General features: G+C 34.3%; 1 protein-coding gene across 1 annotated transcript in view; it reads left to right on the top strand.

The window, feature by feature from the left end:
• LOC131940796 (uncharacterized) overlaps positions 1-16,016 on the top strand; it is a 95,954-nt gene that overhangs the window by 60,191 nt on the left and 19,747 nt on the right. Inside the window, exons 110-143 of the mRNA XM_059299616.1 lie at positions 430-609; positions 755-895; positions 1,192-1,383; positions 1,594-1,716; positions 2,139-2,324; positions 2,577-2,696; positions 2,860-3,045; positions 3,308-3,436; positions 4,591-4,776; positions 5,057-5,200; positions 5,637-5,831; positions 6,321-6,437; positions 6,726-6,908; positions 7,137-7,274; positions 7,384-7,566; positions 7,714-7,842; positions 8,001-8,183; positions 8,500-8,616; positions 8,808-9,002; positions 9,567-9,692; positions 9,903-10,085; positions 10,279-10,410; positions 10,568-10,759; positions 10,885-11,007; positions 11,332-11,514; positions 11,856-11,978; positions 12,067-12,249; positions 13,516-13,638; positions 13,929-14,123; positions 14,314-14,439; positions 14,678-14,866; positions 15,074-15,202; positions 15,464-15,646; positions 15,806-15,934. Of these exons, the coding sequence (XP_059155599.1) occupies positions 430-609; positions 755-895; positions 1,192-1,383; positions 1,594-1,716; positions 2,139-2,324; positions 2,577-2,696; positions 2,860-3,045; positions 3,308-3,436; positions 4,591-4,776; positions 5,057-5,200; positions 5,637-5,831; positions 6,321-6,437; positions 6,726-6,908; positions 7,137-7,274; positions 7,384-7,566; positions 7,714-7,842; positions 8,001-8,183; positions 8,500-8,616; positions 8,808-9,002; positions 9,567-9,692; positions 9,903-10,085; positions 10,279-10,410; positions 10,568-10,759; positions 10,885-11,007; positions 11,332-11,514; positions 11,856-11,978; positions 12,067-12,249; positions 13,516-13,638; positions 13,929-14,123; positions 14,314-14,439; positions 14,678-14,866; positions 15,074-15,202; positions 15,464-15,646; positions 15,806-15,934 (5,346 nt within the window). The remainder of the gene's footprint in view (positions 1-429; positions 610-754; positions 896-1,191; positions 1,384-1,593; positions 1,717-2,138; positions 2,325-2,576; positions 2,697-2,859; positions 3,046-3,307; positions 3,437-4,590; positions 4,777-5,056; positions 5,201-5,636; positions 5,832-6,320; positions 6,438-6,725; positions 6,909-7,136; positions 7,275-7,383; positions 7,567-7,713; positions 7,843-8,000; positions 8,184-8,499; positions 8,617-8,807; positions 9,003-9,566; positions 9,693-9,902; positions 10,086-10,278; positions 10,411-10,567; positions 10,760-10,884; positions 11,008-11,331; positions 11,515-11,855; positions 11,979-12,066; positions 12,250-13,515; positions 13,639-13,928; positions 14,124-14,313; positions 14,440-14,677; positions 14,867-15,073; positions 15,203-15,463; positions 15,647-15,805; positions 15,935-16,016) is intronic.

Here is a 16,016-nt window from a genome sequence, read left to right as displayed (position 1 = left end):
TTTTTTAGTTAACCATGTTTATTAATGGTCTAGCAGTAGAGAGGTAGACTGCTTACAATAAAGTCTTTAGTTTGAATCTGAGTTCAAGTCAGTAGGATGTCCCAGAGTCCACCCAGCTCATTTGCCCTACGTGTCTTGGGCATGAATGCGAAAAGATGTTTATTTATTGCCAATATTTTTTTTACCTATTCTGATAGTAGTGACCATGTTTATCTATTGCAGATTTTCTCCCCCCCCCCTTCAGATAGTGGTGGCCATGTTTATCTATTTCAAATTTTCTCCCCCTTCAGATAGTGGTGGCCATGTTTATCTATTTCAAATTTTCTGCCCCTTCAGATAGTGGTGGCCATGTTTATCTATTTCAAATTTTCTCCCCCTTCAGATAGTGGTGGCCATGTTTATCTATTTCAAATTTTCTCCCCCTTTCAGATAGTGGTGGTTGTGTACGATGATGCCAGACCATCCCTCAGTGGCACAACAACGGTGACAGCAAGTATCAATCGCAATCCCAGTGGCCCAAGCTGTCCAGCCAACACCATAACAAGCTTCCAAGAGTTGCAGCCCATTGGTTATTTGGTTTACACTGCATCAGCCCCAGACTCAGATGGAGTGAGTAGACAGAATTTGTTGCATATCAAAAACTCCAGACTTTTCGAATTGCTAAACTGAAACTAATTATTAAACCGAAACAGATTATTTATGTTAATGTTTAGTTTTCATGTGATGATCATACATGTTTGATTAACATTTTCAGGATACTGTGACCTATTCATTCCAAACTACAGCTGTGGATCAGAAACCTCTGGAGTATTTTGCCATTCACCCATTGCTGGGACGTGTGACTGTGTTGAAAAGTTTGACACTAGATCCACAGAGGCAGACTACACCATTTGTTGTGAGTTAACAGCATTAACATTTCTTTTTTTAGTAATATTTTAGTTTCTATTTTTAAAATTTACAATTATTCAAATTGTTTTCTTTCTTTTGGTTCATATTTTCTTACAATTCTTTAGTTTGATTTTATCTTTTTTACAAACTTTGGGATTGTTTTGATACTTTTGCTGCATGTTTTGTCCCTAATTTACAAACTTTGGAATTGTTTTGATACTTTTGCTACATGTTTTTAATTTACCATTACCCTTAAAGTGGTAGTTTCACTATTCAGTGACTATTCTCTAATTTGACTTTCAGCTGACTATTGTGGCAAGAGATAATCGCATACCACAGAGGTCCTGCTCCTTCACACTGACCATCACAGTGGGAAGAAACCAATACTCTCCCATCTTCCAAAGGACTCCATACAATGTGCCAACAATCTCAGAAAACCTGGCAACTGGCAGTAATGTTTACAACACTGTCACTGCCACTGATCAAGATATGACTGTACGTCAAAGCTTATTGAATGTTTTTATTTACTCTCATATTTACTGTAATATGATTATAAAAAATTAAACTGTATGTGTTATATCTTATTGAGAGAAATCTGTTTTTTAAAGTCTAGTCAGCTTATAAATAAATTAAAGTTAACTATGTAATTGCGAATTGATTTTTACTCAATGTGATGAGAGCTTTACTATTATTATGTGCTCTCAGGCCCCATTGGTGTATGAGGAAATAAGCAACACCACTGCTGCCTACTACTTTGACATCAACAGAATCACAGCTGCGATTACATTAGTCAACAGTTTATTGGCTGGCACATTCACAAACTACCAGGTCAGTTCTTTCATTTGTATGGTCCAATATTTTATTGTCCACTGACAACTGCTATCCCGAACTATTAAATATAACATGATTTACTACTATTAAAATTAACATAATTTACAGCTAGTAAATGTAGCATGATTTACAACTATAGAAAAGAACATCAGCCCTTAACTGTCCAAATGACTTCTGTCTTCTATAACTGTCCAAATGACTTCTGTCTTCTAGTACTATGTGAGAACATACGACCCCAACTGTCCAAATGACTTCTGTCTTCTAGTACTATGTGAGAACATACGACCCCAACTATCCAAATGACTTCTGTCTTCTAGTACTATGTGAGAACATACGACCCCAACTAACAAATGACTTCTGTCTTCTAGTACTATGTGAGAACATACGACCCCAACTAACAAATGACTTCTGTCTTCTAGTACTATGTGAGAACATACGACCCCAACTATCCAAATGACTTTGCTGAAGAAATGGTCAACATCACAGTCAGCCGTAATGAATACGCTCCAATTTTTGAAAAAACCTCGTATGCCATCACCATCAATGAAACTGAACCCATTGGCAAGAACATTTTGACCATAAGAGCAACAGATAACAACACCAGGGTGAGTAACTCTTTAATCCATGCTGAAATGTTCAGTCCCAGTTATGGTTCATGATTGGTGGGAAAATCTGCAGATGCTGTTTTAAATGAATGTCAGTGCTGCCATATCATTGTCAAGGTAGATTTATTTCCCTGGTAAAGGGCACTGTGAAATTAAGTTAATTTTTTAAAAATGTTTGCAATGTAAATTTTTGTTTTTAATCAATTTTTTTTTGTTTTTTAATTGTTACAACGTATTGAAACCATCTGACAGGACACAGTCACTTACTATGCCACAGCAAATGCCGACGCCCTTCAGCTATTTGAGCTGTTACCTTCAGGTTCAATCCTTGTCAAGCAGAGTCTCTACGGCTTGCCCAAAGACACATACACTGTACGTACAACACTAGTATCTATTTAACTTGGTCACTATGATTTAGTATTCAATACAGAACAAAATTACATTTTAAAATATGTCTCAATTTGAATATTGATATTATAATATAGTTTCAATATTTCGTAGCTCTTGTGATGTAAGGTTTTTTTTTCAATTTTAGATCCTGGCGTACGCAAGGGACAACGGTACTCCCATGCAAGAGACTCAAGTCAATGTGGCCATAACGGTACTGCGTTACCCAGGCAACCCTGTGATATCAGGTGGAGAATGTTTAGATAAAATCAGTGAGAATCGTGCAACTGGGCCCATCAATGCCAGGATTAATGCAACAGATACTTTCAATTTGGTGAGTTTGTCACTTTGATTTGTTTGTCACTTTGGTGAGTTTGTCACTTTGGTGAGTTTGTCACTTTGGTAACTCGTTGCATGTCTAATTTAATGAAGTGACAGCTGGTACATATTCATGTTATTCCGTGAACAGTCACACATTTTGATGCTAATTTATTTCAGGGAAATGTGTACTAGAACTCTCCTGTGCTTGATGCTTGTTTTTTTGTTATGAAATTAAAACAATTTTAAATCTCCATATTTAAAACTCCATATTTCAGGGCCCCCTGGTTTATGAAGCCACTGGAAATTACCCAGCTCTGAATTTCTTTAGCGTCGACAGAAATACCGGTGTTATCCAATTAATTCAAAACCTCAGGACTAGCGGATTCCGTGATATGAACTTTACTGTGAGTTAACTAGACATTAATTTATATCAAAATACATGTATGTTCTATCTCTAAACAAGTCAGCTCTCTGGTTTAGAGATCAATGTTTGTTTTTCCCCCTGTTTATTGTGAGTGTATGACTTATGACTTTTCCCCAGTTTGTTGTGAGGATGTACAACTTATGACTTTCCTCAGTTTGTTGTGAGAGTGTACGACTTGTGACTTTTCCCCAGTTTGTTGTGAGAGTGTACGACTTGTGACTTTTCCCGTTTGTTGTGAGAGTGTACGACTTATGACTTTCCCCAGTTTGTTGTGAGAGTGTACAACTTATGACTTTTCCTCAGTTTGTTGTGAGAGTGTACGACTTATGACTTTTCCCCAGTTTGTTGTGAGAGTGTACGACTTATGACTTTTCCCCAGTTTGTTGTGAGAGTGTACGACTTGTGACTTTTCCCCAGTTTGTTGTGAGAGTGTACAACTTATGACTTTTCCCCAGTTTGTTGTGAGAGTGTACGACTTATGACTTTTCCCCAGTTTGTTGTGTGAGTGTATGACTTATGACTTTTCCCCAGTTTGTTGTGAGGATGTACAACTTATGACTTTCCTCAGTTTGTTGTGAGAGTGTACGACTTGTGACTTTTCCCCAGTTTGTTGTGAGAGTGTACGACTTATGACTTTTCCCCAGTTTGTTGTGTGAGTGTATGACTTATGACTTTTCCCCAGTTTGTTGTGAGGATGTACAACTTATGACTTTCCTCAGTTTGTTGTGAGAGTGTACGACTTGTGACTTTTCCCGTTTGTTGTGAGAGTGTACGACTTATGACTTTCCCCAGTTTGTTGTGAGAGTGTACAACTTATGACTTTTCCTCAGTTTGTTGTGAGAGTGTACGACTTATGACTTTTCCCCAGTTTGTTGTGAGAGTGTACGACTTATGACTTTTCCCCAGTTTGTTGTGAGAGTGTACGACTTGTGACTTTTCCCCAGTTTGTTGTGAGAGTGTACAACTTATGACTTTTCCCCAGTTTGTTGTGAGAGTGTACGACTTGTGACTTTTCCCCAGTTTGTTGTGAGAGTGTACGACTTATGACTTTTCCCCAGTTTGTTGTGAGAGTGTACAACTTATGACTTTTCCCCAGTTTGTTGTGAGAGTGTACAACTTATGACTTTTCCCCAGTTTGTTGTGAGAGTGTACGACTCTCTGAGACCAAACCGTCAGGCCAGCACTACGTGCACCTTCACCGTTCTACGCAACCAGAATTCTCCAGTTTGGAGTCTGCCAAACTACAGCGCCACCATAAAGGACAGTCACCCTGTTCTCGCTAATGTTGTCGGGGTCTTAGCCACTGACACTGACCCAGGGGTGAGTAAAAATTTTAAAAAAAACTAATGTGTACCATTTTTCATTATTCTCATTGTTCTTTCTGACTTGTAGCTTAATGATCACACAAATACTAAAGTCTTTCTTTCTATCCTTTGCTGAAAGCTTAACTCAGTGACCCAAGTTTCTCACATGTTTGAGCTAGTGAAGAAAATAGCCATGAGGGTAGACAACTCTCAAATGGTATTTTGCAATGTTCCCTTCAATTCCACTAACCTGATACAAAATACATGTAACTATGACCTGCTCCATCATCTCACAGGATGTGATTAGCTACTCACTAATTAACGAGACTCAGCAGAGAGATCTGAACTCAGGCCCCTCTGAGTATTTCTTCATTGACTCTATCACTGGGATGATCAGCTTGAAAAAATCTGTCAAAGGTTCAAATATCAGGAGTTTTCTTGTGAGTAAAAACAGGTTTCTATTATTTAATTTGAATGTACTAGAATCACATCTGCAACTGGTAAAAAAAATTTATGGGCTTTGATAATTTATTTACAAACTTTAGTAGAGGGTCACTAAAAAATCTTTATGGGCTTTGATATTTTATTTAGAAACTTGAATAGTCACTAGTAAGTATTTTGATGGACTTCAATATTTTATTTACAAATTTTATTAGAGAGTCACTAGTATATATTTTGATGGGCATGATATTTTATTTACAAACTTTAGTAGAGAGTCACTAGTAAATATTTTGATGGGCATGATATTTTATTTGCAAACTTTAGTAGAGAGTCACTAGTAAATATTTTGATGGGCATGATATTTTATTTACAAACTTTAGTAGAGAGTCACTAGTAAATATTTTGATGAACTGATATTTTATTTTCAACCTTTAGCTGAGAGTTAGAGCCTGTGACAATGGGTGGCCCCAGAGGTGTATTGAAGCAGATGTAACCATTGCCGTCACATATGATGGCATTTTCCCAGTGTTTATCAACATCCAAAACTACAGAGTACAAATCAATGAGGATGCCAGTCCAGGTGTGCAGGTGGTGCAGGTGACAGCAACAGATGCTGACATGGCACCAGGGGTGAGTTTGTTTTTTCCTTAGTTCTCAACTTATACTGGTAAAAAATCTATACATTTTTTATATTAAATTGTTTTACACATAATATTATAACATTTTCTAAACAATAACTTTTGTCTGGTTAAAAACAGTTTTTATATTTTACTTGAACGTGACAACAATTTTATAAGAAATGTCTACATGCAAATTTTAAATATAATAATTATTAATTTCCAGAATTCAGACCCTCTAAGTTCAACTAAATTACATGTTCATTAGAAATTATTTTCACCAATTATTCAAGTTTTAAATAATCCTGCGATGTATAATGGCAACATTTGTCTTCAGTAAAATGAAAACACTATTTGTATTGTTTTTATTTACAGAGCTCTATATATTATGGATTTGTTAACCCTCCACCATCCTACTTTGTATTGTTTTTATTTACAGAGCTCTATATATTATGGATTTGTTAACCCTTCACCATCCTACTTTGTATTGTTTTATTTACAGAGCTCTATATATTATGGATTTGTTAACCCTCCACCATCCTACTTTACCATGGATTCAAACAACGGCAATATAACCCTGTACAGATCAGTTCTCTATGATGTGGCCACCTCATATGTTGTGAGTTTTTCTTAGTTCATTCTTTATTCTATAGAACTCTTCACGCTACATGACACTCAGAAACACTTCATGGAACTGACTTTCATCAAACATGAACTACTTTAATAAAAGTCAGAGTAATGTGTTATTTTAAATTTATTTGCTCCCTAACTATAGAATGACGGTACCATTTTTAGTAGGATTTTAAAAAACATTGAAATGTAATTTTTTTAATAGAATTGGTCTCCTTATTGATTTTCAAAGTATTTCAATTATTTTCATCAACTACAAATTTGACACTGTTTGCAGTTCAATGTAATTGCCTATGACCGTGGGGATCCTGATAGAGTAGCCACAGGCACTGTAACTGTCTTGGTGGTAAGGAACCAGTTCGGTCCTGTCTGCAGACTTCAAAGGACTAGCATTACCATCAGTGAATACCAGAGAGTCCCTTCAATTGTTGCAAACATAATGGCCCCTGATCAGGATAGGGTGAGTTCATTATAAAATTTAAGAAATAATTTATCTGATACAGTTAAGAAAAGTAAATTTACTTGTTAAAATAATTGCATTTTTTAAATGATTATGCAATATTAAATTTAATTGTATCATTTTTAGACTCATATTTTTGTTATTAAGTATGGCTAAATTGTAATTAATTTAACAAAGGAATAATATACAACTAGATTTAATAAAAAAATGCAAAAATTTATATTTTAGGACGCTGTACAGTATAGCATAACAGGAGTTACACCACCATACCCCAATGCCACTGATCCAACTTTTTACATCAACCCAAACAATGGCGACGTCTGGCTATTTAAGACTCAAGAATCTACCTCTGTTACTTTCTATAACGTGAGTTCCTCTTTGTTTCATCTAAATAAATATCTTTGTATTGACTGCTCAATTGAAAATGAGCTAATCCTTTGTTGAATTTACTAAGAATAATTTTTTTTTTTGGCAGTTAACCATCCGTGCCACAGACAACCGAGTAAGCAACCCAAAGAGTGACAACTGTCTACTTCTCATTACCATAGACCTTGACCTTTATCCTCAATTTATTGACAACAGACCTAACAGAAACATCAGTGAGTTCACCCCACTTTCAGTGGTCAGTCAAGTTCAGGCCACTGATGGTGACCTTGAGGTAATTCTCCTAAAAACTTTTATTAGCCTCACTTTGAATTTAAGTATGCTCAAGGTTAATTAAGTAATTACTAAAGGAGGTAAAAAAAACTGCAGCATCTAATTAGTTAATGATGATTGTAATTATTTTTTTTTGGCACCATTGCAGGGGACGATACAGTATGTGTTGATAGGCTTGTACCCTGCTGACAGTTTCTTTGATGTGGGGCAGACAACTGGAGCTATCTCCCTTAAAAGACTGCTCACCTCTGATGACCTCAGTCTCCCATCATACACTGTAAGCTGGCATTTTTTTTTAAACTGTTCTAGCACTAAAAAAATTAATTTTCGCAAAAGAAAAAAGTGTTATCTTACTGGCTAGTTTTTATTTTCTATACTAATTTTAGTAAATAAAAAGTAAATGTATATTAATACAAATACATTTTGTTACTGCAGTTGAGGATCCAGGCCTACGACAGTGCACACCCTAACAGAAGAGCTACCCAAGATGTGACCATTAATGTTGTACGCAACGCTTACATGCCAGTGTTCAGCCTATCAAGATATGTAGTCAGCATACCAGACACGACTCCAGTTGCCACTTCCATCCTCGCAATCAGTGCTAGAGATGAAGATAATGTAAGTGTGGATAGTGCTTGACAGCAGTTTAAATCAAGCTTGTCTGTATTAAATCAACCAGAATTTATCTTACAAGACTGCAGCTTATACCAACAGATGCAATCGAGACTCTGGTCCCAAATACCCCATTCAGAGAAAAATTGTTTGGAGAAATTGTAAATCTGGAGATGATCATGCTCTTCGTTTAGGATGTTGATCTTCTTGTACGATCCTTTCAATATAGAAATACTAAGAACGAAGATGGAAACCCAAATTGAGTATTGTTTCAATTATTATGACTGTTGTAAGAGTATTTTGTTTTGTCTCTCATCAACAGGAAACGCTGGTTTACAGTATAACCGGCTCTACTACCACTGGCCTGAGTTATTTCTTCCTAGATGGAAATAACCTGCGAACCAAAGCCAACTTGAAAACAGCTAGTGATACTTATACTGTAAGACTTTATTTTGTAAACCTACTTTAATAAAATAATGAAAATTACATAATTAATTCAATTATCCTTTTTAATAAACTTTAATTTTCTGGATTTGATTGTATTATTTGAGAAAGAAAATATGAATTTAAGCCATTAAAATGTCATAACTTTTACAAGTGATTTAAACTTAAAACTTTGTATTTAAACAGCTGACAGTATCAGCCAGTGACCCTAGGGGCAGGACAGGAACTGCTTTTGTTGACATCACCATCACCAGGTCCCAAGGGGACAGGCCTCCAGTGTTCATAAACCTACCATATGTGGCGCGTATAACTCGCTATCTGGCTGTCAATACTATACTTATTGATACTAATGCCACAGATCCTGATATACCAAACAATCCGGTAAGTTGTAAGGGACACAGTGATAGTAACATTCCAGTAAGTTGTAAGGGGCACAGTGATAGTAACATTCCAGTAAGTTGTAAGGGGCACAGTGATAGTAACATTCCAGTAAGTTGTAAGGGACACAGTGATAGTAACATTCCAGTAAGTTGTAAGGGACACAGTGATAGTAACATTCCAGTAAGTTGTAAGGGACACAGTGATAGTAACATTCCAGTAAGTTGTAAGGGACACAGTGATAGTAACATTCCAGTAAGTTGTAAGGGGCACAGTGATAGTAACATTCCAGTAAGTTGTAGGGGCACAGTGATAGTAACATTCCAGTAAGTTGTAAGGGGCAGAGTAAAAGTAACTATTCATTAGTTGTTGGGACACTGTAAAAGTAAATTACAGCTGGTTTAATATGTTCACAAGTTTTCTTTTATTCTAGTAATAAAGATTTTCACAATTTTTTCATATATTTAAAGTTTTAAATTACTTTTTTTTGGCTCCTTAAAAACAGCAATATTACAACCCATTTTATGTATTTTACAAAAGTTTTATTTTTTTGTTCATCAACTGTAGGAGCGTATAAAGTTTGAGCTGTACTCTGCACCAGAATCAGATTACTTTACAATTGACTTCAATACAGGGGAGATCAAACTAAAGAAATCATTGACATTGGACACACTGAGAAATGCCTTCTACACAGTAAAACTTTTTTTAAAATAAATTTTCCTTTTTGAGGATCTTTACTTTTCAGAATTTTTCATTTTCAGAATTTTTCATTTTCAGAATTTTTCATTTTCAGAATTTTTCATTTTCAGAATTTTTCATTTTCAGAATTTTTCATTTTCAGAATTTATTTATTTAAACTTGGTTGTCTGGTGGGCTCACCTAGGTAAAACTATTTTTCTCCAGGTGGATCTGTATTGTTACGATGTACAGAACCCCAGTCTTACAGCCAAGGCCTATGCTGTGATTTTTGTTGACCACAACCCCAATGGTCCTATATTTGCTACTGCAAACTATCAGATCACTGTCAGTGAGATTATAAATTTGGGTACAAACGTGATTACTGTCAATGCAACAGATGCCGATAGTGTAAGTCTTATTTTATCTATTAGATTTATAAACATCATACATTTTTTTTTAATGTTTAGAATATTGTGAAAATTTAAATTTAAAAATGTAAATTATTTATTAAAATGTAATTGATTCATTGAATCCATGTTTAGTTGAATCCATGTTTAGTTGAATCCATGCTTAGTTGAATCCATGTTTTGCATTCAACCAGGACACTGTCAGGTATTACATGGTGCTACAGGCAGGAGGGACACCAGCTGCTGAGTTCTTTGCTATCAATGAAAACACAGGAGTTATCTACCCCATTAAGTCCCTTACATTAGCCCCATTGAATCAGTATACAGTAAGTCTTTGTTGCTTTTTCTTTTTTTGTTATTTATTTATTTATTTTTTATTTTTTTATATTCTTGTAAAAAAAAAGTTTTTTTTTAATGAACTATTAGAGATTTAATTATTAAAAATAAAATTGATCAAAATGTAAAAAAAAAATGTCCTTTCAGTTCCAAGTGGTTGCCTATGATTCCGGCATCCCCATGAAAACAGCAACAGCCACTGTCACCATTTATATAACAAGAGACATTTATGCACCTTCATGCACATCTGGGCGTATCCCTGTGACCATCAGTGAAAATACTGTTGTAAACGACACCATTCCAATTCTGACCTTTGTTGCAACTGATCAAGATGGAGGCGTAAGTTTGCACATTCATATCTACCCATTTTTTACATTTTAAAATGTACCAAAATACCATGTTTATACTTACTGTTTTGCTTTTATTTAATAATTGTTTAAAATGTGTTTAAAATAAATTTAAAGGGCAGCCCAATCATCTACGCACCCAGCGGAAATGGCTTGGCTAGAGTTTTCTTTAACGTTAACTCAGCTGGACAAGTGTTTGTCAACTTCCCTCTCACCACCACCACAAGCAGCAGGTTTGAGGTAAATGTTTTGTGATTTAAGCCAAGTTCAGATCCTGGCAACAACGACAGTCTTAAATTTAGGCAGCAGAAATAAAATTTAATCATAGAAGTCATAAATCTTATTAAATTTTAGTCATGAAAATGATCATACAAGCACAATTATACTTTCTTAATTAACTGTAAAGGATATCATAGGCTAAATGTATCTACAATAAAAGCTGAATTTTTTAGATCCTTTGTGGTTGGTGCCATAACTTAGCTAGACCTGTGCTAACAGAGGTTTTAAGTTTAGATTCTTGGTGATTGGTGCCATAATTTGAATAAAATTTGCTGAAATTTCCAGCTTGAAGTGGCAGTGTACAGCCAAAGCAATCCAGCCAAGGTAGGCTACTGTAATGCCACTATCACAGTCAGCAGAAATGTGAATTCCCCAACATTTAGCTCGGTATCTACAACTCTAAACATCTGGGAGTACGAGGCCCCTGGATTCTCAGTAGCTAATCTAACTGCTACAGATGCAGATAATGTAAGTTTTTCTGTTGTCTTCCTAGCTAATCCATTTTTTTCAGTGTTTAGAATCAATTGAGTAGATAAAGACTTCATCCATTTCTGTGAACGCTGCATATGAAGGGATTGTGTGGTCAGTTCAATGCCCAGCCATATTTACTTTTCTATCATGAGTCACGTACAAAGCATTACATGACCATGGTGTATCATAGCATTACATAACCATGGTGTATCATAGCATTACATGAAATACATGAATAAACTTCAAATATAAATATTTGTGACCTTAACTATTGTCTAGTAATGTTAAATGTTGACAGATAAATGGTTATTGTAAAGTGTATTTCTTTGTTTTTACAGGACAGAATAACATACTACCTCTCTACTGAAGCTGTTACCCTCAGTCATTTTGTAATTGACAGCTTGACTGGCAGATTGAGTCTCATAAAAACACTGCATGATATCACCCCAAACACAATTCAGGTTGGTGGTTTAAGCATTGCTCATTTAATTTTATCAGTGGTCACACATTTGTATGTACGTCAATGTTTATGAATGTTCTCTTTTGCAGTTTACTGTGTATGCAACAGACAATCGCTCGCCAGAAAAAGTTGGCCAGATTTCAGTGACTGTGATCATTAACCGTGATACTCCTCCGAACTTTGTCAATTTACAAACAACTGTAAACTTACTAGAAACTTTGCCTATTGGTACTATCGTACTTAATGTAACAGCTCTGGATCAGAACCTTAGGGTAAATGTTTACTATTACTTTTTTTTTCTCTCTGGTTAGTTCGAAATTGTACTAATTTAATAAAAATTTAAAAATTGGATCTTAACTAGGTTTCAATTACTTTGTTTCAATTATTGAACTGTATGAATATTGTTTCAATTATTGATCTGTATGAATGATTGTTTCAATTATTGAATTGTATGAATATTTGTTTCAATTATTGAACTGAATGAATGTTTGTTTCAATTATTGAACTGTATGAATGGTTGTTTCAATTATTGAACTGTATGAATGTTTGTTTCAATTATTGAACTGTTTGAATGTTTGTTTCAATTATTGAACTGTATGAATATTGTTTCAATTATTGAACTGTATGACTGTATGGATGTTTGTTTCAATTATTGAACTGTATGAATGTTTGTTTCAATTATTGAACTGTTTGAATGTTTGTTTCAATTATTGAACTGTATGAATGTTTTTACAATTATTGAACTGTATGAATGTTTGTTTCAATTATTGAACTGTATGAATGTTTGTTTCAATTATTGAACTGTATGAATGTTTGTTTCAATTATTGAACTGTATGAATATTGTTTCAATTATTGAACTGTATGAATGTTGTTTCAATTATTGAACTGTATGACTGTATGGATGTTTGTTTCAATTATTGAACTGTATGAATGTTTGTTTCAATTATTGAACTGTTTGAATGTTTGTTTCAATTATTGAACTGTATGAATGTTTTTACAATTATTGAACTGTATGAATGTTTGTTTCAATTATTGAACTGTATGAATGTTGTTTCAGTTATTGAACTGTATGGATGTTTGTTTCAATTATTGAACTGTTTGAATGTTTGTTACAATTATTGAACTGTTTGAATGTTTGTTTCAATTATTGAACTGTATGAATGTTTTTACAATTATTGAACTGTATGAATGTTTGTTTCAATTGTTGAACTGTATGAATGTTTGTTTCAATTGTTGAACTGTATGAATGTTTGTTTCAATTGTTGAACTGTATGAATGTTTGTTTCAATTGTTGAACTGTATGAATGTTTGAATTATTGAACTGTTTGAATGTTTATAACAGGGACAGATCCAGTACTTTGTTACAATTATTGAACTGTTTGAATGTTTGCTACAATTATTGAACTGTATGAATGTTTGCTACAATTATTGAACTGTATGAATGTTTGTTACAATTATTGAACTGTATGAATGTTTGTTACAATTATTGAACTGTTTGAATGTTACAATTATTGAACTGTATGAATGTTTACAACAGGGACAGATCCAGTACTTTGCTGTTGGTCGGGGAGGAGCTCAAGCAGTATTCAGCATTAACCAGGCCACTGGTCAGATATCACTCATTCGAAACCTCACTACTGACACAAGTTCTTTCTATGATGTAAGTATTTAAAGTCAAGTAGTTTTATATTAGGAAGCATCTTGCTTGCTATGAACATATAAGCCTTGCATAGTTATATCCTACAGTTGTTAAAGTCATAAAGAATTTTTTATTTTTTAAAAATTTTTTTGCGAAATTAATTTTTTTTTTTTTTTGTTTCATGTATTTAAAAAAAAAAATCTCTGATATTGCGTTTGTGTTACCAAAGAAATGTGACATTTAAAAATATGAAATGAAATATTTAAATTGTTCCATTTGAAAAAAAAATTCTGACATGCTACATTCAATAGCTGGAGATCTACGCCATTGACTCAGCCCTGCCTGACATACGTAGTTTACCCGGTGTCATCAGATTCAACATAGCACATAACCAGAATCCACCTAGGTTCCAGTACACACCGTACAATTTTGCTATTGATGTTGACAGAAATGGAAACAGCCTTGGCCTTTTCATTGGTCAGGTCAATGCTACTGATGCTGATGGGGTCAGTGCTGTTTTTGTTTCACCTTTTTAGTATTTTAATTATCATTTTTGTTAGTATTTTATTTGAAAAGATTTAATATAAAATAACTATTTGTATTATTCAGTGTGCTTGTTAAATGCATTTTATAAGTGATTGTTTAATTTTAAGATACCCCATATCACTCTCTATAAACTGATTTTTCAATTTTCAGGACATCCCATTCTACACCTTATCACCAATTGCAGACAACTCAGCAGACTACTTTTTCTTGGACAGAAACGCTGGAAAGATTTACCTGATTAAATCTGTCAGTACTGTTACAGCTACACAGTTCCAGGTAATTTTCTAGTTCATCACATTCTCCACTTGCAACTTTTTTTTAAATTTCACATTTGTAATTTTGTTTTAGCTCATTCTCCACTTAAACTTTTTCATATTTTATGTTTCTAATTTTGAGAGGGATGAGAGACTTTAAATAATTCATAAACACTTCAATGAAGATAATTTTGAAATACCTGATAAAATTTTTTTAAAAATTTACATTGAATTTCATAACCTTTTTTTTAATATTCCAGTTTAACGTAGTGGCCACTGACCGCTTGATCCTGCCATTGTATGACACCAAACCTGTTACAGTAAGCCTGATCAAGGACCAGTACCCACCAGTCTTCAGCAGTGCACTCTACACTGTGACAATCAATGAAAGACGGCCAGTAAATGATACCATCTTTACTGGCTTGTCAGCCACAGATCTAAACCTTCAGGTACTTTAAAAAACTTGGACTAATATGTTACAAAACAAATTTTATTGCCACAACTATGCCTAGATAGATGTAAAAAAAAAAATTTAATTTAAAAAAATCACTTGTCTTTAGAAATTACTAGATATTTAATTTTTAAAATTTATAAATATTTAATTTTTTTAAATATTTAAACTTTAACGTAGGCATTATTTCTTTGGTTGTGTATAGGGTACCATGACTTATGTTGTGACTGGTGTTTATCCTGGTGACACCTTCTTCAGTGTGGGACAAACAGACGGATACGTCAGAGTTATCAGAGATCTACGTACTGATATTGTTGCAAGAACATCATACACCGTCAGTCTTGAAAACAATTTCTTAATTATACAGTTAAATTAATTGCAAACCATAATAGCCATTCTCACCTTCATTTTAAGCATCAACGAAGTTTTATTTATATTTTGAACTTAAATGTGTTTTTAAAGTAAAGCCGAACTTACATGTTTGAATTTTTTTATATCACCTTTATTTTAAGTGTCAATGAAGATTTATTTATGTTTTTAACTAAAATTTAAAGTAAAGCCAAACTTACCTTTTTGAAATTTTTCTCCTCACCAGCTCTATGTGGCAGCTTATGACAGCAGTCTACCAAACAACAGAGCCAGTGCTACAGTTTTGATCACTGTGGAACGTAATGCCAATGCTCCAAGTTTTGGACAGGCCCAAATCACTGTCACGGTGCCGGAGACACAGAGAACTCAAGACTCTGTGGCCAACATTGCAGCAACTGATGCTGATGGGGCAAGTTACAAGTTTTCTCTTTCTTCTCTAACTTTTTTGTTTATAATGCGGATTGTTTTCCCCTTTAATGTAATGAATGTTTACTTTCATACTGTTTTAAATTTGGAGTGTTCTCCCTTACAACTGTTTTAAATTTGGAGTGTTCTCCCTTTCAATCAGGACACTATCCAGTACACTTTAGTCAGGGATAAGAATGGTGGAGATGGCATGTCATTCTTCTATGTTGACCAAACTGGACGCATGTTTATCAAACGTCCACTCACAGAGAGCACAACCAACAGCTATACGGTCAGTTCATTCACTCATCTGTTATCTCTGTTATCTCAGTTATGTTTTTTTTCTCTCATAGTTTAAATAAATTATTGCTGAT

Source organism: Physella acuta, unplaced genomic scaffold, assembly GCF_028476545.2.
Source record: "Physella acuta isolate Inbredline_101_S28 unplaced genomic scaffold, ASM2847654v3 ptg000023l, whole genome shotgun sequence".
Taxonomy (NCBI): Eukaryota; Metazoa; Mollusca; class Gastropoda; family Physidae; genus Physella; species Physella acuta.
The sequence above is the reverse complement of the archived record's forward strand: the minus strand, read 5'-3'. Positions and strand labels throughout refer to the sequence as shown.